Here is a 24,636-nt window from a genome sequence, read left to right as displayed (position 1 = left end):
TTTTGGTGGTTTTTGTTTGTTTGTTTTGTTTTTTTCGAGACAGGGTTTCTCTGTGTAGTTTTGCGCCTTTCCTGGAACTCACTTTGTAGACCAGGCTGGCCTCGAACTCACAGAAATCCACCTGGCTCTGCCTCCCGAGTGCTGGGATTAAAGGCGTGCGCCACCACCGCCCCGGGGCTCGACTCTGATCCAAACACCTGTATCAACTCAGGCCCACTGTTCCCACCTCTTGATTATCTGAGATGTGATAAATATCTTTGTGTAAGGATTTTTAATATTGCTGTGAAGGAATAAAATGACAAGTTGAAATTTTTTTTTAAGATGAAAGGAGTATTTTAAGATAATAAAAGATAAAAGAAAATACACAGGCTGGGCATTCCTACTCTGAAAAAAACTTTTGAGTGCCTCAGGATGCCAGGGTAGAAAATTCAAACCTGGTACTCAAAGCATAGATACACTAACATTGTAAGTTTGCCTTCAGTTATACGCATGAGGTATATATGAAACAAATGAATTTTGTGTTTTGTATTCACTACCACCCACCCAAAATCTCATTGTATGTGTATGTAAATGTAAACACTGCAAAATCTGAAGGAAAACTAAAACTGCAAACATACATGGACTTAAGTACTTGGACAAAGGGTCTTCAGTCGGCATGATGTGTTTTACATCACTCACTAGACAGACAACAGAGAGGAAAAACCAGCATGAAGTTTAAAAGGAGGAGAGACCAGCATAAATTGGTGAGTGGAAGCTATGTAGACATACTGAAGATTCAGTGGTGGAATCTAGAAGAAAGTTTAAATTTAACGAGAAAGAGAAATCCGGCTTGAGGAGAGAGGTAAAATAAAAACACAGGAATGTTATTGGGCCCACATAGGGAAGTTCTGAGATATGCAGATGGGAAATAAGTGACGGCAAAACTAGGAAGGGACCATCACAGGCCTTAGGTTTTGCTTGGTCACTGTTCTGTTCTGTGGATGACCAGTGTCAGGGCCACCTGTCCTGTTGGCTAAATACAAATAAATGGTGGTCCCCAGCATAGACTTACTAAACATGAATATACGTTGGGAACATGGCATTCTTGTTGTTTTAAAACAAACTTCCCATCTTATATAAGTATTTTGGAATCACTCTTGAAAAATTTTCAACTTTTAGTAAGAAGCGAGGAGCTGGGGTTTTGCTCAGTTGGTAAAGCACTTTAGTGGATGCATGAAGGCTTGGGTTCAATCCCTGGCATTTGAATGTGGTGCTACAAGCCTGCAATTGTAGCACATGAGGAGAGGGGGGGATGATCATAAAGGCAAGGTCATTCTCAGCTACATAGTGAGTTCTAGACCAGCTCTGACTGCATGAGAACCTGTTTCAGAAAACAAACAACAAAAATGTTCTAAGCCATCACGGACAACTTAATGAAACTGACTCAAAAAGGAGAGGAGGTCAGAAAGATGGCTCAGTAGGTAAAGGTGTTAGCCATGCAAACCTGGTGACCTCAGAACAAACAGAGCTAGAAGAGGTGAGTGACTGCACGCAGTTACCCTCTGATCGCCACAATCGTGCCATGGCACACACATGCAGCCTCTCCCCTGCCCAGCCCCAATATCATGTATACATACACATAGTAATAATAAATAAAAAATGTAAAATAAACAAAGAGGGTTGAGGATACAGCTTTGTGGTAAAATGCCTACCTGGCAAGTATGAGATACTAATCAGTCCCCAGCAACACTCATAAAATAAGTTAAAAATATAAATTATGTAAATTCAAAGTCCCCCCCCCCCCCAACAGGGTTTCTCTGTGTAGTTTTGGTGCCTGTCCTGGATTTCGCTCTCTGTAGACCAGGCTGGCCTCGAACTCACAAGGATCCACCTGGCTCTGCCTCCCAAGTGCTGGGATTAAAGGCGTGCGTCACCACCACCACCACCCAGCAAATTCAAAGTTTTTTAAAGAAACAAGGAAGTGTACAATTAACTCAGTTGGTTAGTGTGGTGCTCATTTAAAAAAACAATCAAAGAGTTATAGCCTAGAAACATGAAGAACTTGGGGCTAGTACAGATGTTTAGTAGTCTAGGTAGAAGTAAATCCAAGAATCTGAAAGGATCCAAAGTGTGATATGATTTGAGAGGTTCTGTTGTAATCCAGGTCTCTGCTGTCATCTACGGAGCAGGGGAGCTCATTGGGGCAGCTGTTTTCGCAGAAGACAATGTAATCCATTCCAGACACATCTAATCCAAGGTGATGCCAGATGGACTTGTGCACATACCACACCCTGCAAGCGTTCTCTGGTCCAAATCACTGTTGCAGTTCCCAGCTTGAAATGTCAGTTATGTGTGTGACTGATTCTCCTATCTGACAAATTCCTACAAGGACTCCACATTTATGTTTTAAATTCTCTGTGGTATAAAATAAAAAGTATAAAAGTGATTTCAATGCCATATTAATGATGTCAGCAGATAACTTCCATTGAATAATACTCATTTCCAAAGCAGATAGCGGGCCCAGGCAGTGAGCCGAAGGTCAGAGGAGTGAAGCAGGAACCTCCCCGTTGTGGGGGAGGAGGTCCGCTCTACAGAGCCTCTTGTCATCCCAGGGCCGACTAGACCAGTCGGGGCTTTTGCCTTCCCTCGTGACATGTGCTTGAGTTGCAGAGGAAAGGAAATGTGTCATCTGTGGTTTGGTTTTCAAAGTGGAAAGCTAGCTGTACGCATCCTCTTAAAAAACTGCAGATTTCAGTTTCCTAGTCTCCAAACTACTCTACTTTAAGTAAGAAAAGAAGAAAAGAAGTGGTTTATTAAATAAAGATTGTGACAGCACTAAAGGTAGGTCATACAAGTGGCTTTTCTCATCCCTTTTCACTCCTAACTCTGTTCAGAGTAGTGTTGAGGAAGTGTTTTTTCAAAGATGTATAAATCTAACAAAGTAGAATTGTTATGTTTTTCTATCCTACTATGGAAAATTATGTAAAGAGCATAAGCGATTAGAGCAAGGAATATTAAAAATTATTAATATGAAGTTTTAAAGGAGAATGAGGAAGGACCTGAGTATGGACTCAAATGAGTTGAACAGCTTCAATTGTTTTTTTGTTTTTTTTTTAATTAGAGAAATACATTTCTCTTTACTAGAGCTTAGGCAGTATAAATGTGACTAAAAATGATGAGACAAAAAACAAAACAAGAAAGCCAAAACCTTGCTAACCCAACCTGGTCTCCAGGGCATAAAACAGAGATTTGGAACAATCCTCCGTTCTTAGGCATTTGTGAATATAAGAGAAAGTCTCATTTTGTCAGCAGCTTGTTTACTGGGGTATGGCAGCACATCTGGCTGAAGACAATCAACAGCAGGCCTATTATCTGTCCCGTGGCACACTGCTAGCATGTAGAATACAGTGATTTATACTGCACTGTGACTGAACTAATGTGATTAGAATAACATACTTGAAGTCACTGTAACATTGAATGCATAAATCTACTCTGGTAGAAAAGGATAGACATTTCTTAATAACCCAATTTAAAGTGCTTCTTTTTTGTGAACAACTCATAAAGTATCCAGAGAATCCTATCATTCAACTTGAAGATTGAAGCTGAATACTATTACATAAAAGTCAGTGTACTGTATCTTGAAGCGTCTACCAATAGTCATAATCCCAATAGTGATCTGGATCCCACAACATTAGGCACAGGTTTTGTTTTTTCCCCTCTCCACTCGGTGTAAACTTAATTCACAAGTTACTTTACAGTTACATTATTTCTATATGCTGTTTTTGTCTGTGCAACTTAGTACACCTGTGAGTCTCAATGTGCGTGCTTCACTAGCATTCCGATATTGTTTAATGGCATATACTATCCCACAGAAAACCTCCCTGCTCAAGGATGACTGGCAGAGTGGCATCTGTGCCACTTGGAGTGGTTTAGAAACAGAGTCTCAGGCCCTACCCTAGACCTGAAGAAAGACTCCCTTCACACATTCAAGTGTGAAAACATCTATAAAACACACAGGGTTCTTAACAAGACAATTCCATTCATTAAGTCTTAGAACAATCTAGTATTTGCTCTAAGTCTCCTCATATTTATTCTCTGAATAAAACACTGTCTCAAGAGTTGCTCTGGAGAACTGCCATAGTATTATAAATACCTTAGCTGGGCCTGGCCACACATGCACACATGCACACATGAATGCCTTGGATCCTAGGACTCAGGAGGCAGAAGCAGGCTAATCTTTTAAAGCAAAGAAATTCACTTCACTAAAGGTGCTAAATGTTTCTTGCTGTACCTGAGACAGAAATGACAGTCCCAGTGAGATCTCTAAGCAGATGGCCGATAACAGGAACTAAGAACAGACTTTGTCCTTTTATGTACTGGCTTCTAGGAAGCTGAGCCCAAAACAGAATTTCAATTTTTTTGGGGGGGAGGGGGAGGTATGAGTACTGGGCATGCACCACCACACGGCTGTATCCTGGTTGTGGAATCTCAGTCTTCTAATGTGAAGACAAGCCGCTCACAGCCTGCCACTGTGTTCTAAGACCAACAGTCAGCTGACCAATTTTTAAAAATTTTTCTTTCTAATTTCTTTTGCAGATTTGTGTCAAAATGAGGGTGTGGGGAGAATGCCAGTTATACAATGACAACAAAGGTAGCTGCCTTATGTAGAACTATGAGTCCAGAAGAAATTTTTTTTTTAAAAAAAATAATTTATTTATTTTTATTTTATATGCATTAGTATTCTGCCTGCCTGTATGTCTGTGCTACGCTGTCAGGTTCCCTGGAACTAGAGTTACAGACAGTTGTGAGCTGTTATGTGGACGCTGGGAATTGAACTCAGGTCCTGTAGAAGAGCAGTCAGTGCTCTTAACTGCTGAGCCATCTCTCCAGCCCCAGAAGAAATCCTTTGTTCTTCTTGATTTCTAGGTTGAAAGGACAATTCTGCCTCTGCTATTTGGATAGTCACTGTCAGCAAGGCACTTGAGGTGGGGTAAGCATACAAAGCCGCATTCACAAATGCTAGGTCGAGATTCTACGGCTGCTCTAATGTCCCAACTGCAAAGGCCCAACAGCACTTCCAATTCTACTTGATGTACACTTGCTTTCAGTCTCTACAAAACACCACCCTCCCTCTCCCACAAAAAAGCCACTTGCAACTTCTTTTTATACTTGAAACAAAACTTTCAAGGCCAAGTTCTCCTTTACTTCAAGATGAGGACGTGCAACTCAGAGGGTGGACATTTCAGTAAGAAAGAGCCTTAAATGAGGAATCATAAACACAGAAGCAGAAGCAGCTGCCTCCAAGCTGAGGTCTATGACATGTCCTTAATAGGAAGATATGTAAAGCTATGGTATACAGTTAAAAACGGTTAAGAGATATTTGTAATGCTAACTTACAGCATCAAAATGTACAACAAAATTAAAATGTTTATATAATCTAAGAACAGGAATGGGAATCAGTTAAAAAAATGAAAGGAAAAACTTCATTTGGGAAGAATCCAATAGAAAATGGTAGGCATGGATTTCTGATTCCCCAGTGCTACCCATAACTCCACTCTCCAGTCACTATTCTCCCACAAACTAATGATTGCTATTGCTATCTCAACAGATACCAGTGTACCCGTGGGCATGGAGCACACAGGACAGTACCTTTATCTTGTTTTCCTCTTGACAACAGTGTGTTCCTTGTCTCCAGGAACAAAAGCAAACTACACACATCTGTGGGCTAACAACATCACTGCTTGGGGCTCTGTTAATCAAAACAGCACAAGCAGCCATCAAAGGGAGGAGAGCACAGCCCCTGCAACCCCTGCAGCGGGTCATGGAGTGAGTTCTACAGACACACTGGTACCATCTCCCCCTGTGTCTGCAGTCCCTACATCTACACCAAAGCCCTCCGGACCCCATGTCTTCAGAAACGGCTCTCCAACCACACCGATTGTTGACAGCACAAGCAAAAGTCATGGGGAAACTTTTCAAAAGGATGTCTGTGAGGAAAACAACAGCAACGTGACCATGCTGATTTGCTTAATTGTAATCGCTGTGCTTTTCCTTATCTGTACTCTTCTATTTCTATCAACTGTGGTTCTGGCAAACAAAGTCTCATCTCTCAGAAGGTCAAAACAAGTAGGCAAGCGCCAGCCTCGGAGCAACGGTGACTTTCTGGCAAGCAGTGGGCTCTGGACTGCTGAATCGGACACTTGGAAAAGAGCGCAAGAGCTCACAAACTCCAAGCTCCTGATGCAATCTACTGGTGTGCTCACAGCTACCAGGGAAAGGAAGCATGAAGACGGAACTGAAAAACTCAACTAGGCCACGCGTTTGGAAAGGGAAATGCAAAGTAGCAATGAGGAAGGCTGGGCTGAAAATAAAGCTGGCTGCTGGTGTTTCACACCAATGTTTGTTCAGAAGTCTGATCAAAAAATCTGACGTGCTGAAGTTACTTAAAACTGCATTTCTGTTTCACACTTCGTATTTTTTAAAAAGTAAATAAAACAGCAGCTGAAGAAACTAACAGAAATAACAAGAGGTAACTAAATACTCCTGTTCAGCAATAGGTGACCTCTGTCTGAATGTACTTGAATTAGACGAGTTCTATTAAGTCCTTAGAGCCAAGCAGATGCCATATTGCCAAGCAGATACGTAGACTTGAACTGTGTAATGCAACAGTACGTTCTCACTGGATGAGGTAGAACGCATACATACCAGTTTGTATCTCAGCACAGCTAATGTTAGGCTATTTCTCTTTACCTTTACATATGGCACAAGACAAAGTGCTTTGCTACTATAAATAATAAATTAAAACTTAAATTTTGTACAATAAATGAAAGCTGACCGTGTATCTTGCATTAACGCTGTCCTAAAATACATTATAAAAATAGGAAAAACAAAACAACTAAAAAAGATGAGATTCACATCTACAGCAGAAAGCTACATAAAAATAGATTTTTAATTGTGTGTGTGTGTGTGTGTGTGCGCGCGCGCGCGCGCGGGCGCACGAGTGCACATGTGTGAGCACAGCTGTTCACAGAATCCAGGTATCCCCCTTTGGAGTTGGAGTTACAGGTAATTATGAAGCACCTGATGTGAGTGCTGGGAACTGAACCCAGGTCCTATGCAAGAGCAGTACGTTCCTTTTTAAAAAGATCTAGAGACTATTTTTTTATTTTAAGTGAGTGTCTTGCCTACATGTATGTTTGTGCATCACATGCATGCAGTAAGTACCCTTAGAGGGCAGAAAAGGGTGTCGGATCCCCTGGAACTGGAGTTACAAACAGTTGTGAGTTGCCAGATGGGTTTTGGGAATAGAACCTGGGTCCTCTGTAAGAGCAGCAAGTGCCCTTAACTGCTGAGCCATCCCTCCAGTCCCTCTTGATTAATCATTCATCCTGGCTACATATCAGAATCAAATTGGGGGGGGGGCATTTCGAGACAGGGTTTCTCTGTGTAACTGTCCTGGAACTCAATTTGTAGACCACGCTGGCCTTGAACTCACTGAGATACGCTTGCCTCTGCCCCCTGAGTGCTGGCCACAACTGCCCAGCCAGAATCAAATTTTAAAAATGTAATACCAATATCTAATTCCTATCTCCTACTTCTGATCACAGTTACAATGGGCTAAGTTCCTAGTCAAGTACTGGGTATTTTTTCCTAACTACTTAGATGGTATTCTCCTTGACTATCACATTCACTTTTGTCAAGTTCTGTTACTTTAAATATCAAGGTTACATCTTTAAATAAACCATATGTTGAGGGGCACATGACATCAAGTTTATTTGCTTTCTTAATGTGTATGGGTGTTTTGTATGGGTGTATGGGTTTTCTACATGTGCGTCTATGCACTACATGTGTGTCTATGCACTACATGTGCCCACAGAGGCAAGAAGAGGGCATCAGATCCTCTCTGGGACTGGAGTTACGGAGTAAGGTGCCATGTAGGTGGTGGAATTCACTTGCTCCTCTGGAAGAGCAGCCAGTGCTCTTAACTTAAGAGATCAATTTTCTTAGCAATTTACTACTAGTTTAAAAAAAAGAGAAGCTCATCCCCTAAACAGTAAATCATAATATTACACCAGATAAATCAAAATGTCAACAAAATGAAAAAGTCAAGTATGAGAAACACAAAGATCAGGGTACACTATTATCTTTATTTCTCTTATTATCTCTTCTTGTTCTTTTGTTCTAGTTCTTTTGCTTTTGGGGGTAAGTGGGTGAAGTGAGGGTTTTTGTTTTTGTGAAGGGTATTCTGTAACTCAGGCTGGCCTCAATGTCACTATGTTTAATGATCTCCAAGACATTTGAGCCTCCTGCTCTACCTCCCAAGTGCTGAGATTACAGGCATGCATCCTCAAGCCAGATTCTGGTTGTCTTTTCAAGAGTAAAACAGCCCAGATTGGACACGACTATGGGCAAAGCTCCCATTTCATGCAAATTAAATATCTGAGGTTGAGTGGTAGAGTGATAACTCAGTTATCTTCCTTGAGATAACTGTTATAGACAAATACTTGTCAGAGGAAATTAAAACAAAACAACCTTTTTCTAAAGGCAAGAAATTGACTAAGAAATTACTTTCATATTAAACATATTGGTCAAATATTTTCAAACAAAACAGAAGACTTTTATGTACTACAGGAATATTTAAACTTTATTACTCAATACTTGGTTTTAAAGCATATATCCTGAGAATGATACTCCTATTTGGAGTTTATGAAAAAGAGTGGTTAACGATGTCTACAGCTTCAAAATTTCCCAAGTTAATTTTGAACAAAACCATTTTTATTTTCTATTCCTAGATATAATGATTATCATCTTAGCCTAAAATTTAAAAGTAAATTAAAAATATCAAATTAAGTCAGGTGGTGGTGGCATACACCTTTAATGCCAACACTGGGGAGGCAGAGACAGGCAGACCCCTATGAGTTCGAGGCTAGTCTAATCTACAGCTCGAGTTCCAGGACAGCCAGGGGTACATAAAGAAATCCTGTCTAGAAAACAAACAAACAAGCAAACAAACACTACAGTAAAAACTTTGTAACAACAGGGTGTGGTGGTGGCACAAACCTGTAACCCCAGCACTTGGGGGCTAAAATAAGGAGACTGAAAATTCAAGACCAGTCTAGGTCACATGATGACACCCTGTCTCAGAAATAAACAAACTTTCTCCCCAAATAAAAAAATTGTTTTGTAACATTTTTATTACACTGTTATTCTTTCTGTACCAAGTTGTAAGTCTCTTCAAGTTAAGAACTAAATCATAATAATCCATGTTCCTTAGCAGTGACCAGGAAAAGAGTCCCGTGTGTTGATATTTACTGATCTACTATACCATGCACCGAGAGGCATTTACATGTATCTAAATCCCACAATAAATTAGGAGTTAGAGTCTCTACTTTTCAGATGAAAAAGAAGATAGGAGAAACTTGCTTAGGGAAACTTTCATCCAGAGAGACTCACATTTCAATTACTTTGCTTAGTCTTTTTTTTTTTTTAATGTAATTATTTTTCTTTAAATTATACAACCAAGTAAAAAGCCCACCCACAGAATAATATGACTTTTAATAAAACTGTCAGATTTTCTATTACAGTAGTCTCAAAGACAAGGCTCCCCCCAAAAAAAGACCCCACTGAGAAACTGTATCATTCTGAGTTAGTAGTTACTGTCAGAAACAGGGTTGGCAAAGAAAGAGCTAGTGTGAATGTAGTTAATGATGCACAGTGACTAGACACGATAAGGCTGGAATCTAAGAATATTCAGTCATACAGTGAAGATCTAAGACAAACGGGCTTCTTACCACAACTACCCTAAGATCAGCCAACCCTTCTCTCTTAACCCACCCTTCCACGAAAACAGTTACATCAGAGGGCGCCAAAAGCAGCAAACACAGGAAACCGCCCTCCAGCTGTTGCTAATGGCCACAGCTGTCACTGTGAGGCTTGGTCTTCTTACTCTTGTTCTTCTTCTCCCTCTTCTTCAGCCCATCCATGTTAGCTCTCAGGAGTTTTCAACAGGCCATCTGAAGCTCACTCACTTCTTTAGAACTCACCACGGTGCTGATCTTCCTTTTCCCATCGGTGGCTCTCAACAGATGCTTGTTTTCTACAGGCCCGAGGCCCTCCACAGAACTCTTCCGTGGAGTGGGTTTGGTGTGACCATCATACTTCAGGGTAACGAGCACGCTGCCCAATGACCAGCACTGCTCACTCTTGAGCAACACCATCCTGGTCTCCGCAGGTTCTAACTGGGCCAGCAGAAGTCACTCTGCTTAGTCTTTTCTTAGTTAAAGAAGTTTTGGAAGACTGGAGCGCTAGCTGAAGAGTTAAAGGGTGCTTGCTATTCTTCTGGAGGACCCAAGTTCAGTGTCACTATCTGAGGGGAGGCAGCTCACAACCAAGAGAAGCTCAGTTTCAAGAGGTCCAGCATCCTCTTCTCCAGCACTTTTTTCTGGCCTCTGGGGGCATCCAAACATATGTGGCATATATATATGAAAATAGATCTTCTTTTTAAAAGAATATTGGGGCTAAAGACAGAGCTGTTGTCTAGTGAGTGGTGTTTCCTTGTGAGCAATGGATAAGATGATGCCTCACATGGTAACCAGTGCATTTTAATACTATCTCCTTGTTGGCAACACCCAAGTAAGGTGCAGGCAGAGCACAAACCAAAGTATAATTAGGTAATCTCTAACAATTTGACTTTGGTATTTTAGTTTTGTGGGTTACGCATATAACCTCATACATACAAGTAAACACCACTCACTTCTAACAAAAAAATCTCCCTTTGGGGAGCACGTAGCTATAAAGCTCTCCTTAGAATACATGATTTCTCAGCAGGACTCCATCCTAAGAATTTAGATTATGTAATCACATGACTGGAGAGTAACAAATGTTTATTTACAAACATCAGTTAAAAGCACTTAAGTTATATAGACCGTTTCAAAATCCGCTCTGTTGAAGGAGTACATTTCTTAGTCATTTTGTGGCTTATTGCACTTCCTGTAACTGCTATTGATAAACTTCCTCTGCTGCAGAAACCATTTCAGTGTGCTAGAGGATCATTTTTAATCTGAACCACCACCATGTCCCGCTAGAACAAGAGTCACACTCTGCGAAAGGAGCTATCAGGTAAGAACACCCGACAAAGGCTGTTTCATTTCATTTTTGCTCATCTGAAATTGATTTTAAAAACCAAAATATCATTAGTGTTTTACAGTTGAATCCAGTTCTTGACAGCTTAAAGATGTCTACAGAAGGTTTTTTGTGGCTCTGCTATGAAGAATTTTAAAAATTTATGTTCAAGGTTGATATTGTCTGAAAGATTTTCATCAAGTTTTTAATATTACCAGCCCTTTTAAGTTTATTCAAGTCAAAACATTTGTTAACATTACTTTAATAATTTTAAAAAGCTAAGAGTTAAAAATAAAATAAATTCCATGAGTGAATTGACAGCCTTTAAAATATTGTTTAGGAATTCTAGAGCTGGGGCTCGAGGTCAGTGGTGAGCTTGTCCTACATCTGCAGTGTCCTGGCTTTGATCCCCAGTACCACAAGGAGAAAAGAGTCTCATTTACTTTCTATAAAGACATTCTTCTCAGATAGATTTAAATGATCTAATCAATTTATTTTTTTCCTTTTTTTTTTAAGTTAAGGATTCTATATGCAGACCAGGCTGGCCTCTAACTCAGAGATTCTTCTGTCTCTATGCCACAAGTACTAGGATTAAAAGCAAGCACCGCCACACCTGGTCTAAATTACTTTTGTTTATCCCTTTTAGTTTATACACTATGAATGGTCACCTTTATTTTGACTTAACTTAAAAAGAAATTAGATGAATATTTATCATGTATTTTTATACAAAAGGAATTTTATATTAAGTAACAATTATGGCATATAACTATTACATATCATTTATAAAGCTCCATAAGGCAAACCTATTATGATAAAATGGGTATGCCAATATTCACATCATCCATGTGCTTACCCTACAAACTCTGAACTGACCTTTTAGTGAACAATATAAAACACAAAAACAGCCACAGAAAAAATATTTTGTAAGAAGTTGTTGCCGGGCGGTGGTGGCACACACTTTTAATCCCAGCACTCGGGAGACAGAGCCAGGTGGGTCTCTGTAAATTCGGGGCCAGCCCAGTCTACAGAGCAAGATCCAGGACAGGCACCAAAACTACACAGAGAAACCCTGTCTTGAACCCCCCCCCCCAAAAAAAAAAGTTGTTAATATATACAACAGATATTTGCCTTGAATAAATGGGCAATTACAAATCAATAAAATTCATGCAGTGTTCACAGATCTGTAATCCCAAGGAAAAACATTTTGGAAGGGGTTAGACTCTATTTCAACACTTCATCAACGTAGCTTTCCCTTTTAGCAGTCTGGTTTGATTTCTTTCTTTCTTTCTTTCTTTCTTTCTTTCTTTCTTTCTTTCTTTCTTTCTTTCTTTCTTTCTTTCTTTCTTTCTTTTTCTTTCCTTTCTCTCTCTCTCTCTCTCTCTCTCTCTCTCTCTCTCTCTCTCTCTCTCTCTCTTTCTTTTTTTGGTTTTTTTTTGAAACAAGGTTTCTCTGTGTAGTTTTGGTGCCTGTCCTGCATCTCTGCAGACCAGGCTGGCCTGGAACTCACAGAGATCTGCCTGGCTCTGTCTCCCGAGTGCTAGGATCAAAGGCTTGCACCACCACTGCCCAGCTGAATTTTTTTTTTAAGCAATGTATGTTACATAGGCTTAAAAAAAAAAAAGATGTTTAAAAGCTCAGATTTGTCTGAAACAGGGTTAGTCTCAAGTAATAGTTTCTATGTTTTCAACAAGTTCCTACATAATTCTACTTAGAAATATATGAGTAATTTTGAACTTGCTAAATATCTGATGCCTTTTAAGGCTCAATCTTTAAAAAAAAAAGTACCACAAAATACTCAGTAAACTGTAATTATGACAGTTTATATGCTAACCATTCAAAACTCCTAACCTGTTCACACCAACCCCGTGACTCATGTGGGTCTTCTGGCATTTCTTTTCCTACCCTTCATGTAAACCTAGCTCTAAAAGTTATTTACACAGCTCCAGAAACTTCCAAAGAGTCTCTTTCCAGCACAAAGCCTTTCTCATGCCGAGCTCTACAAAAGGCTCTGCATGTTACAGAAGTCATAGGTACATGGTTCTGCATTAGTGTCACTGCTTAGACTGGCGACAGCTTGCCAATTAACCAACCCCCCCCCCTTTAATCTGGAAGATGAAAATATGACAACCTAGGTCATGCAAATGGATCCTATTAGCTAGGAATTTTTTGGGTGTTCAGTAATGGCCATCTGATTAAAGATGACCATAAGAATACTACTTGGAATTCAAGATCAATTGCTTTTTCTTGCTTTTTCCTTTTATGATTTCAAAATTTCACTAGTTAAAAATAACACTAATATAATGTGTGTTTATCTCTTATATGTGTACTATAATTTATTTTTCCTGCTGCTGTTTTTGTTTGTGTTTTCTGGGGACAGGTCTCACTCCTGCCTAGCCTGGAACCCCCAAGTAGACCTAGTTAGCCTCCCATTCAGAGATCTGCCTGCCTCTGCCTCCCAGAATGAAAGGTATGCACCTCCACACTCAGCTATAACTTACCTTCCTGACATCTAAGTAACTGAAAGACACAATATTTTGTTTATTTGAGACAGGGTCTCACTGTGTAGCTATGGCTGGTCTGGACCTCCCAAAGCAGACCAGGCTGGCCTCAAATTCAGAGATCCACTTGCCTCTGCCTCAATTAATGGAATTAAAGACCTGCATCACCATGCACAGTTCATATAGAAAACTTTTGATGCAACTATCTACACTTGCCTTTTTTTCCTAAGGAATATTTTCCAAAGTTCATTGATTCCTTATTAAAATGATGTATTTCTTATCATAGCCAATTTAACAGCATTAATTTTACTTGGGTATTTTTGTGGTACTGGGGATCAAATTCAGGGTCTTGTGCATGGGTAGGTAATTACTGTAGCCCTGAGCTACACTCTCAGCCTGGCAGCATGTGACAAGTACATGCCTAATTCCAGGGAGCTCCTTCTTCATTGTAACTGTGCTTAAATACTGACTCACAAAAACAATGCACATTTCCCTCTTTAAAAATTACATTTCTGGGGGAAAAAAGGACCAAAATGACAGATTTAAACCTCAGGTGCCATTCTAAAATATAGAAAGAAATATTGCTATAACAAGGTTGAGAAATCTGAGCAGAAGATTAAGGAATTTCTTCGAAAAGCCCTATATAGACTACACACATTCTTTGTAGCTAGCAGGCGTACTCTGGGTAGTCTCATGGAAAGGGAGGGAGGAAGAAATCTTAAGGACCTTGCAGCAGACAAGGGATCCTGGAATGACAGGGAGGGCCAGCTCCCTCTTGTTAACTCTTTGTACTTACATACAAGGCCAGTGATAGGGAGTGACAATTCCCAACAACTTCTTGACCCAGGTCAATTTTTCCCCAACTTCATTTTACTCACCTCAGCAACTTCTTGGTAATTAATAAACAACTACCATTTCCAACTATTTCTTTTCCTTCAGTTCCTTTTTCTAATCAACTGATCCTTTCCCACATATCTGCTGTAAAATTTCTGTAGAACTTTTCTTTAGTGTTCTTTAAAAAATTTTTTTCCATTCCCATTTTCGGTTTATTCTAAATTTTTAATCCCTTTTCTATCCCCTGCTCCAAATTCAACTGGCCACCATCTTTCTCTGCAGAAACAGTGTGCACTTTAGGTATACACCCAATACATAGTTGGCAAGTACTTTCATAACTTTGTGTATTATAGATAACAACACTGGCTTCTAACACCTCTGAAAAAGTTAGCTCCCCTCCCCTCGAAATGATTAAATGCCAATTTTCTTCTTTTTGTCTTGACGCTTCTTTTCTAGAGTATCCAGAACTGCTATAGTAAGATTCTAAAACATTCTAGTATTCCGCTGCAGCAGGTCCTACGAGGGTACACATTTAAGTGAGGAGCAGGAGAAAGTGGTGGGATATTTGAAAACCGGGTTTTGCTTTGACTACCACTGACAAGTGGAAACCTAACACTGAAGTTTCTAACTTCCTACTGACATCAGAGGTGATGAACCTAATCAAACTTTGATCTTACAAACTGAACTGGGTTTTATAATTATGCTCTTGTTTTGGCTAGTTCCTCCTCTATTTCCTTTTTCAGCTAACTAAAAAGAGGAACTGTATGGTTTCTTTATTTTAAGCGAAGTCACAAAAGAGGAAACATTTTTAGCTAGAGACACTTCATGGCCTATATCTTCTGATGCTTTGGAAAGTATTTTCTAAAAACATTTACAAAATGAAACCCTGAACATCACTTTCCAACCAAGCCTTTTTTGGGTAACCTATAAAAATTACTGCGTGGAACAGCATGAACGATGACCAGCTAGAGATGAGTCAGAGCCTCACATCCATGCCAAAAATTTCAAATGTTTCCCTTTTAAGAACCTTGACAAAGGAATAAAAACCAGAATTAACTTAAACTTTATTTTCTCTGCTTATATTATGGTAGAAGTCTTAATAAAAAGTAAAAGTGAGCCAGGTGGTAGTGGCACACGCCTTTAATCTCAGCACTTGGGAGACAAAGGCAGGCGGAGCTCTGAGTTTAAGGTCAGCCTGGTCTACAGAGTGAGTTCCAAGACAGTCAAAGCTACAGAGAGACCCTGTCTTGAAAAATCAAAACAATAAACAAACAAACAAATAAGTAAGTAAGCAAATAAATAAGCAAATAAGCAAATAAATAAATGAATGAATAAATAAATAAATGTAGAATGACAAAGAACCAAGAGGCCCAGCACGGATTAAATATTTACTGAGCAACTAATGTAGACGGTATAGGCAACCAACATAAGAAAACATGAGACAGTAGGGGAATAGAAAGCATGGAGGCTTTAGAATCACACGGTCTTGGGTACAAATTCTCAGGTGTCATTAACAGTCACACCCCAGATAAACTGCTCAATTCATCCCAATTTGCTTCTGCGAAAATGAAATGACATGAAGTACATAAATCACAAATTCATGGCATATTCTACACTGGTATTTTCTTCCTTTGTTTCTTTCTACCTTTATGGATTTTTTTTTTTTTAAATCTTGTTTGAGATGATGGGAATAATAATAATAGAAAAGGTGAAACAACATAATAAAAAACCTCACTATTACTTAGGCAAAGGGAAGCAAGAGTAAGGTACATCCTAAGAAAGCAGCAAGTCAGTAAGAACAGAGGGGATTCAGGGAACAGCTATTTGTGGCTATGGTCAGTTACAGAAAACTTGGTTTAAGAAGGGGAATTTAAATAGAGGTCTACGAGATGAAGATAGGTTCAGGCCAGCCTGGTCTACAGAGTGAGTTCAGGACAGCCAGGGCTACAGAGACACCCTGTCTTGAAAAACAAAACGAAACAACCAAAACAAAACAAAAGACAGGTTCAGACATGTAGTCAGCAGGGAATAGGACTGGGCAAAAAAGAACACATTTGTAGACAGTGAAAACTGGCATAATTTAATGTTTAGGAAGCATGTAAGGAAGTTAAAGCTTGGTTGTAAGTTTTTCTCGAGACAAAAACTGAATTCTTACATGAAGCAGTAACCAGATCACACATGTTTTAAGAGTAATTAATCAGCACCGGGCAAGGGAATTCAAAAGCTGCTGTTTTAAATTTTAGGCTTCAAGCAGTAGAGAGAAAATACAAAGGAAGAGACAGACAAAGAAAAAAAACTTATTTTTCTTGTAAGCCCAGGTCCTTCCGGCTCAAGCTTGTGATCCTAGCACTCAGGAAGTTACGGCAGAAGGATCTCAAGTACAAGGCCAGCTCGGACAACACAGGGAGACAGTGTCTTAAAACACAAAAACAACCAACAACAGAGGGAGGGAGGGAGGGAGGGAGGGAGGGAGGGAGGGAGGGAGGGAAGGAAAAACCAAGAAGGGCGCTATTTATCATCTACTATACATTCTACCATACTAGTGGCAGATGGATAAGGAAATAAATACTACTCAAATTGTCAAAATCTTTGATTATACCTTCAGAGTCACTAGCTTCTTATATATACCAACCAGTATCTAACAGTCTGAGATTTTCCTTCCTTAATGTTAAGAACAGCACTGCTATTTCAGACAGCTGACACTGTGTTTGGTGATGTCCAGAACAGGCTCATTATACTCTGTGCTGACAACGTCAGCACAGGGCTCACTTCAGAGTGTGAGGAAAAATGAAGTGATCTTACATGCAAGGTTAAGCAGGCAGTGTACAACTGAGATCTACTGCATCTCACAAAAAGACAGCTGCCAAGCCTCTATTGTGCCCTGCCGCACCTGTGCATGCCTTCTGGGCTGGGAAATATATGTGTGTAACTGGTTCTCATAGTAGTCTAAGATTTAGATCTCGTTCAACATCTCTGGGAAACCTTCCCAAAGTCCTCTCAGGCCAAGTCAGTTCCTCTCTTCATTTACTGAGTATGAGGAAACATCAATTCACTATAATTACTCTTATTTTTTTGAGACAGAGGCTCTCTATGTAGCTCTGGCTATCCTGGAACTCACTATATACATACCAGGCTGGCTTTGAACTCACAGAGATTGCCTGCCTCTGCTGGGATTAAAAGTGTGTGCTACCAGGCCCAGCTGGGAAGTCTTTTTTTAAAAATATGCTGAATTTGCTGATTATGAGATACACACATGAAATGTCCACTAAAGAAGTTATATAAATAGACTCAGAACAAAGGAGTTGTAGGCTGGATGTGCAGGTTTGGTAGTTATGGCACAAGGGTGAGAGTGGAAACTTATAGAACAGGAATAAAGAAAAGTGAGAGGAAGAGGGAGACTGACTAGTGGTTATCTATGTTTAGGAGACAGGAGAAAAAGAAGATATGACTAAAGTGACACGAAAGGAAGACTGGATTACAAGAACTACGGAAATGTTGTTGAAGGATCAGTCAAATGTGGTTTAAAAAAAGACAGTACAGACAATTGTTCAAGGCGCCATGGTCACTGAGTGTTCTCCACTGAGGCAGAACCACTTCTTTCTAGGAACAGAGTGAACGGAGTGGAGAGCACATGGTATGAAACGAAGGAGTGGAATCTAAGGAAGCTAGAGGGGCTACAAGGTTAAGTGGGGGGTTTACAAAAGAATTAAGATTACTTTCCAGGAATCCAGTTCTGTACTATGAACTGGAACATTACATTCTGTCAAGAATAAACCAGAGTAAATACTAACCAAATGCCTAACCACTCTATTTCAGGTAATGATAAGTCTAATCTAATTAAACATTAGATGTTAGCTAACGGTCTTTTTTTTCTTTTCTCTCTTTTTTTTTCATTCTTTCACTATGAACTCACTGGTAAGGAGGAAACATTCTGAAATGGATTCCAAGTATTTCATCTTAATTTTGCTATGCCAATACCTTAACAACACAGTTTTCTCAGAGACAGAAGCAATTACAACAGAGCGGCAAACACAGTCTACTCTACTTACATCATCAATGTATGTTACAACTAATTCTCAAAACACAGCAGGGAATGTTTTAAGTCAAACAACACAAGTCAACATTTCTTCTGGACAACAATTACTGCCTGCCAAAATCACTCCTGGACAACCAACACCAGCTGTTTATGTCCCTTCTACAGAACGAGTATTGCACACTTCTGCAAGACCACTTGCTTATAACATCACCAGACAAGCAATATCAACAGTCAACAACTCCTTCTCACAAACATCACTACCTGGGTTCACTCTGGCAAATCAAACATCACCTTCTATCCATAATTCCACTGGACAACCACCAAGACCTCTTGTCTATACTTCCACACAACAGCCACGGTCACCTGCTCCTACCTCTTCTGGAAAACCAGTACTACAGACTGTTCATAATCAACCCATAAAACCAACACCAACTATTTATACATCTAGGATTAGCAACTCACCAAGGAACACACCACCATTCACTTCGGAACCAACGAGAGGCAAAGGAACAACTGCACATAAAACCAACCCCAATGCAATAGCTGCCATATTAATTGGTGCAATAATAATTTCTATGTTGGTAGCTATACTCATGATTATACTGTGGAAATACTTGAGGAAACCAGTTTTAAGTGATCAAAACTGGGCGGGTAGGTCTCCATTCGCTGATGGAGAAACACCAGACATGTGTATGGATAACATCAGAGAGAGTGAAGGATCCACAAAACGCACATCAGTTGTTTCACTTATGACTTGGAAACCAAGCAAAAGCACACTGTTAGCAGATGATTTAGAAGTTAAGTTGTTTGAATCAAGTGAACACATCAATGACACCAATAACCTCAAAACTGAGAGTGGAAAAGATCAAATAAATGGTGTATCAGAAGACAGTGCTGATCGGTCAACAATTGGTACAGCTGTGTCTTCTTCAGACGATGCAGATCTGACCCTGCCACCTCCCCTTCTTGATCTGGATGGGAACCTATCTGACAAGCCCACAATGGTAATTGTATCTCCTCTACCAAATGATTCTACCAATTTCCAATCATCTCCAGACAGTCTAAATCAAGCATGTGAAGATCTTAATTCCAATATCAAACAGCCATTTCTGCCACCCTCTGACTCTAACCTGCCTATGTTAGCAGGAGATTTTATAAACACTCAAGAGTCTAACCACGAGACTCAGTGCCAGGAGTTCTCTACTCCTGACTTCCATCAGGATCTTACCGACTCGCTGCCACCACCACCTCCAGAGCTGCTGTAAAGTGACAGCTTGCTTTCTAGCCTGTCCTCCATCCTGAAATGACTCCATCTTGTTCCTGCTCATGGTACATCACACGTAATATGACAACTAGCAGCTGACCAACTTCTGCTTAGGACCTACCTGACATCTGAGTGAAGCTCATGTACACGGGTAGATTATTACAGTGGTATAATGACCAGCCATAGAAATTATTTTTAAAGCAGAGTGCCTTTTAAATATGTGAATGACACATATGTCAATAACATAACCATTTTGGAAATGTAATCTATATATACTTATTGTTATCCAATAGATTTTCTCCTTGAGAAGCTGTATATAAACTTGTGTTGACTAAATAAAATTTTGTTTTTCCATCTCAAAATTTTGGGTATAGTACAAATGAGAAGTTTTAAATAGTCTAAGTTTTAATACTTCAAATACTAAATAAATATTTCAATTTATGGGGATAAGAAATTAAAATATATGTCTAAGAACAAGTCATTTCCAGTTTTGGTTTTTCTCTGCTGAGTAGTATTCCATACTGGAAACACACAGACACAACATGAAATCAGAGTGCTGTGCTGGGGAACATTTACTCTGAAAAAACGAGGACCTATCAAAAATACACAATTTTTCTTTCTTTTTTTATAATTAAAATTGTATGTTTACAGTGCTTCACCTGGATGTATACATATGCACCATATATATGCCTGGTGCTTGGGGAGGTCAGAAGACGACACTGGGCACTGGGTCCCCTGGAACTGGATGGAGTTACTGATGTTTGTGAACTGAGACGTGGGTGCTGGGAAGCGAATCCGAGTTCCGCAAGAGCAGTCGGTGCTCCTAACCACTGGGCCACTGTGACTCCTTTCCTCTCCTCCCTCCTCCCAGTCTTCTTCAAATGGCATGGTTCTTACTTCTTTTCTATGCTGGGGATCCAAGGGTGAATATGCAAGGACACAAGTGGCCTTTGGAGGTTGGAGGACAACTTGTGGGAGTTGATTCTCTCCTTCCACCCCAAGGACAAAATTCAGAACTCAGGTCATCAGACCTGACAGCAAGCACCTGTTGTCTGATATTTTGATTGCATTCTGACAAGAAAATGCTGCTGAATTCCTTTATTAACTGAAGTGGTATGTTTCTTGTTATATATTTTATACTTATTTTATTTTAGAATTTTATTTTTATTTTATTTTTTGGTATTTTGAGACAAGGTTTCTCTGAGTAACAGGATGTCCTAGAACTCATTTTACAGACCAGGCTGGCCTCGAACTCACAGAGATCCATCTGCCTCTGCTTCCTGAGTGCTGGGATCAAAGGCATGCAATACCACTGCCTGGCTATACTTGCTTAAAAACCACTTTTTAATCTAGAAATGTTAAAAAAAAAAAAAAAAAAAGAAAACCCTGTAAGTTTCCATGTGCACGTGTCCCAATATGAAATGCTAAAATAAAATCCTTATGTGTGCGCATACGTGTGTGTGTGTGTGTGTGTGTGTGTGTGTGTGTGTGTGTGTGTGTGTAGGCCATCAGAGGGTGTCAGACACACTGGAACTGAGGTCCCAGGAGGTTATGAGCTGTCATCTAACGTGGGTGCTGGGAACTGAACGTGGGTCCTCCCCTGCAGCAGCAAGCTCTCTAGCCTGCTGAGCCACTGCTTTAGTCCCAAGCAACCCTTTTTACACATAGAGGTTCAACCTTACACCATCACTTGACAACTGATAGGCATGGGCACACCTTTTGTCAAAGTAGAGGGGATAAGTGGGTATTGGCCTACTTTGTGCAGCCATCAGTGAGACTACATTCTTTTCCTTCTTATTCTTAATATCTTAAGTCCAAAGGAAGAGAATTACTTAGAATTCAAATTTGGGGACTCTTCAGAATATAATAAAGTATTCATTCGTAACATTAGTGTTCAAATACTAAAAAGACCATCTGGTATTAAACAAACAGCCTTTTGGAGGGGAGTTTTACTTATTTATTATAATTATTATTTCTGTTTTCTGAGACCAGGCCCCTCTATGTAGCCCTGGCCTTCCTGGAACTCTATATAGACTAGGCTTTTCTAAAACTCCCGGAGATCTACCCGCCTTTGTCTCCCAAGTGCTGGGATTAAACGTGAGGCTATCACACCTGGCCTAAGTGTTAGTTTATACACACTACTTGTCTTATTTCTTGAAAGCCACTTCTTACTTACAATTAACACTTTTATTTGCAGAAACACCCAGGAGCATGATGGTTTTTCATCCTATCACACTGGTTCTCTTCTATTGTTCACACTAAACTTTCTTTCACGTGTCTTCAAATAAGGCTTATTTACACAGCAATACATAGGAATTCTAAGAATTTGTTCTTTAAGTATTTTGATTAGAATAATGAGGTCTAGCAGTCCGTGTTTGAAATGCCACAAATCATCAAAACTCCTCATTTCACATGAAAGAGCCCCCAAAGGCTCCTTCTAAAGTTTTGTTTCTTTCAACACCTTCCTTTCTGATCTCTTGAAAAATGGCTATCAGGAAATACCTCTTAGATAAAACAGGAGTTAATGGAGGAGCTCGAGAGATGGCTCAGCGGTTCAGCATGCTTGCTGCTCTCCTAGAGACCCAGGTCCAGTTCCCAGTACCAACAGGACAGCCCAAACTGTTCATAACTCCAGCTTCACAGAGCCAATGCCCTTCTTTTGACTCCACAGACACCAGGCACACAAGTGGTATACACACATACATCCAGGTGAGACCCTCATACATATAAAATAAAAATTAATGAGATGGATGTATTCTTAGAGCATGTATGTATGTATTTTGCCTGCATGCATGCCTGTGTACCACTTGTATTCCTGGTGCCTGCAGAGACAGAAGAGGGCACTGGACTTCAGAACTGGAGCTATGAATGCATTGAGCTGCCATGTGGGTGCTGGAAACTGACCCTGAGTTCCCTGTGAGAAAAAAAGGGCTCTTTACTGGTCACTCATCTCCCCACCCACAAATAAATAAATGTTAAGCAAACAAGTCAGGAGCTATTCTTAGCTTTTTTCCTGTTCTCTGTATATCAGATAGTAGAGGTAGTTGAAATTTTATTTTTTGCTTAAAGAAATTCTGTGTGGTGGCAAGGAGACACACACACACACACACACACACACACACACACGAGACAATTTACATTTACTGCATGCAATTTCTCCCTCTAAGGTCAGTGCAAACTGAGCAGCCCAACAGTGATAGTCCCTGCTTAGTCAGTAGGAAGGATAGGTAAACTAATAAAACAAATACAAGAAAGAAGAAAATGCTGGGGAAAAGGTGGCAAAACAAAAACAAACAAACAACAAAAAACCCCAATCGACCTCAGAGAAAAGAATACAAAGTTAGGATGCTGAAGAGAAAAGAACAATGGAAGGGGTGGTGAGAGAGCTCAGTAAGTAAAGGTGCTTGCTGCCAACCTGACAATGTGTGCCAAGTTATGTAAACACGTGTGGTGTACACACACACACACACACACACACACACACACACACACACACACACAGAGGAATGTAAAAATAACAAGGCAATAGGAATAATAGGTGGACTGAAGTGCATACTCAATACCAGTGGTGCTCTCACCAGACCTGCACTAACAGTCTGGAAGATCATATAGGAACTCCCCCCACCCCCTTTCCTTAGCTGCTGAGAAAAACAGAACCAGGGAAAGCAAGTGACTCAGTCAGAAATCAGACTTAATTGTGCTCCAAAAGTGCAGTAGCAAAATACTTGGGAATTTATAATCGAAATGCTATGTATGAACAGACCAGTGAATAGAACAGACTGTTCAGAGATAAACTCAAAAAACCAAGTCAGTAGGAGGAAGTTCTGGGACAACTCGATAGTTGAAAAAAGAAAATTGGATTCACATTTTACACTACATTAGAATAAAACCAAGTAGACAGAAGATCTAAACAGAAAGCATGAAGTTGATATGATACAAGAAAATGCTGCTGAATTCCTGTATACACTGAACATGGGAAAACATCTTCCTAGTTGAGACTCAAAGTCTAGAAGCAACAAAAGAAAAGAAAAACCCAATTATATAAAATTTTTTCAAAAATAAAAACCAAAATATAACTCAGCATTAAAAAGTCAAAAAATAGCCAGGCAGTAGTGGTGCATACCTTTAATCCCAGTACTTGGGAAGCAGAGGCAGGCAGATCTCTGTGAGTTCAAGGCCAGTCTGGTCTATAAAGAGAGTTCCAGGACAGTCAGGACTGTTACACAGAGAACCCCTATCTTTTTTTTTTATTCCCTACTTTATTTTTTTTTAATTTATTTTACAATACTATTCAGTTCTACATAATAGACACAGATTCCCTTGTTCTCTCCCTTCCTGCTCCCCTCCCCTCCCCCCCAGCCCACCCCCCCCATTCCCACCTCCTCCAGATCAAGGCCTCCCCCGAGGACTGGGATCGACCTGATAGACTCAGTCCAGGCAGGTCCAGTCCCCTCCTCCCAGATTGAGCCAAGCGTTCCTGCATAAGTCCCCGGTTTCAAACAGCTAACTCATGCAACAAGCCCAGGACCTGGTACCACTGCCTAGATGCCTCCCAAACAGATCAAGCCAATCGACTGTCTCACCTATTCAGAGGGCCTGATCCAGTTGGGGGCCCCTCATGGCAATCTTACCAAAAGCAATCTACAGATTCAATGCAATCCCCATCAAAATACCAACACAATTCTTCACAGACCTGGAAAGAATAATACTCAACTTCATATGGAAAAACAAAAAACCCAGGATAGCCAAAAGAATCCTGTACAATAAAACAACCTCTGGAGGCATCACAATCCCTGACTTCAAGCTCTACTATAGAGCTACAGTAATAAAAACAGCTTGGTATTGGCATAAAAACTGACATGTGGACCAATGGAATCGAATTGAAGACCCTGACATTAACCCAC

General features: G+C 40.0%; 3 protein-coding genes across 18 annotated transcripts in view; 2 read left to right on the top strand and 1 right to left on the bottom strand.

Annotated features, from left to right (window-relative positions):
• Nf1 (neurofibromin 1) overlaps window positions 1-24,636 on the bottom strand; it is a 256,805-nt gene that overhangs the window by 45,721 nt on the left and 186,448 nt on the right. The gene's annotated exons all lie outside the window — the stretch shown is intronic.
• On the top strand, window positions 2,568-6,818 carry Evi2a (ecotropic viral integration site 2A). Of its 5 annotated transcripts, none has more exons than XM_028866937.2 (3): window positions 2,568-2,820; window positions 4,906-4,964; window positions 5,588-6,818. In XM_028866937.2, the coding sequence occupies exon 3, from the start codon at window positions 5,608-5,610 to the stop codon at window positions 6,289-6,291; it is 684 nt and encodes a 227-aa protein (XP_028722770.1). In that variant the 5' UTR covers window positions 2,568-2,820; window positions 4,906-4,964; window positions 5,588-5,607; the 3' UTR covers window positions 6,292-6,818. The 5 variants fall into 5 exon arrangements, with proteins under 5 accessions (XP_028722770.1, XP_028722768.1, XP_037057319.1 ...); XM_028866935.2 differs by having other exon boundaries at window positions 4,906-4,969; XM_037201424.1 differs by lacking the exon at window positions 4,906-4,964 and adding an exon at window positions 4,576-4,630.
• Window positions 10,959-20,094, top strand: Evi2b (ecotropic viral integration site 2B). The gene is made up of 2 exons (XM_028866931.2): window positions 10,959-11,097; window positions 18,353-20,094. Exon 2 carries the CDS (start codon window positions 18,369-18,371, stop codon window positions 19,731-19,733), a length of 1,365 nt encoding a protein of 454 aa, XP_028722764.1. The 5' UTR covers window positions 10,959-11,097; window positions 18,353-18,368; the 3' UTR covers window positions 19,734-20,094.

Source organism: Peromyscus leucopus, chromosome 8b (assembly GCF_004664715.2).
Source record: "Peromyscus leucopus breed LL Stock chromosome 8b, UCI_PerLeu_2.1, whole genome shotgun sequence".
In the NCBI taxonomy this organism is placed as follows: domain Eukaryota; kingdom Metazoa; phylum Chordata; class Mammalia; order Rodentia; family Cricetidae; genus Peromyscus; species Peromyscus leucopus.
The sequence above is the reverse complement of the archived record's forward strand: the minus strand, read 5'-3'. Positions and strand labels throughout refer to the sequence as shown.

Excerpts from the sequence above, each read along its gene's own strand:
- Evi2a (XM_037201424.1), top strand. The coding sequence starts at position 4,588 with ATGAGGGTGTGGGGAGAATGCCAGTTATACAATGACAACAAAG. Across the intron at positions 4,631-5,587 it reads GTTATACAATGACAACAAAG|ATACCAGTGTACCCGTGGGC; the intron begins GTAGCTGCCTTA and ends CTATCTCAACAG.
- Evi2b (XM_028866931.2), top strand. The coding sequence starts at position 18,369 with ATGGATTCCAAGTATTTCATCTTAATTTTGCTATGCCAATACCTTAAC.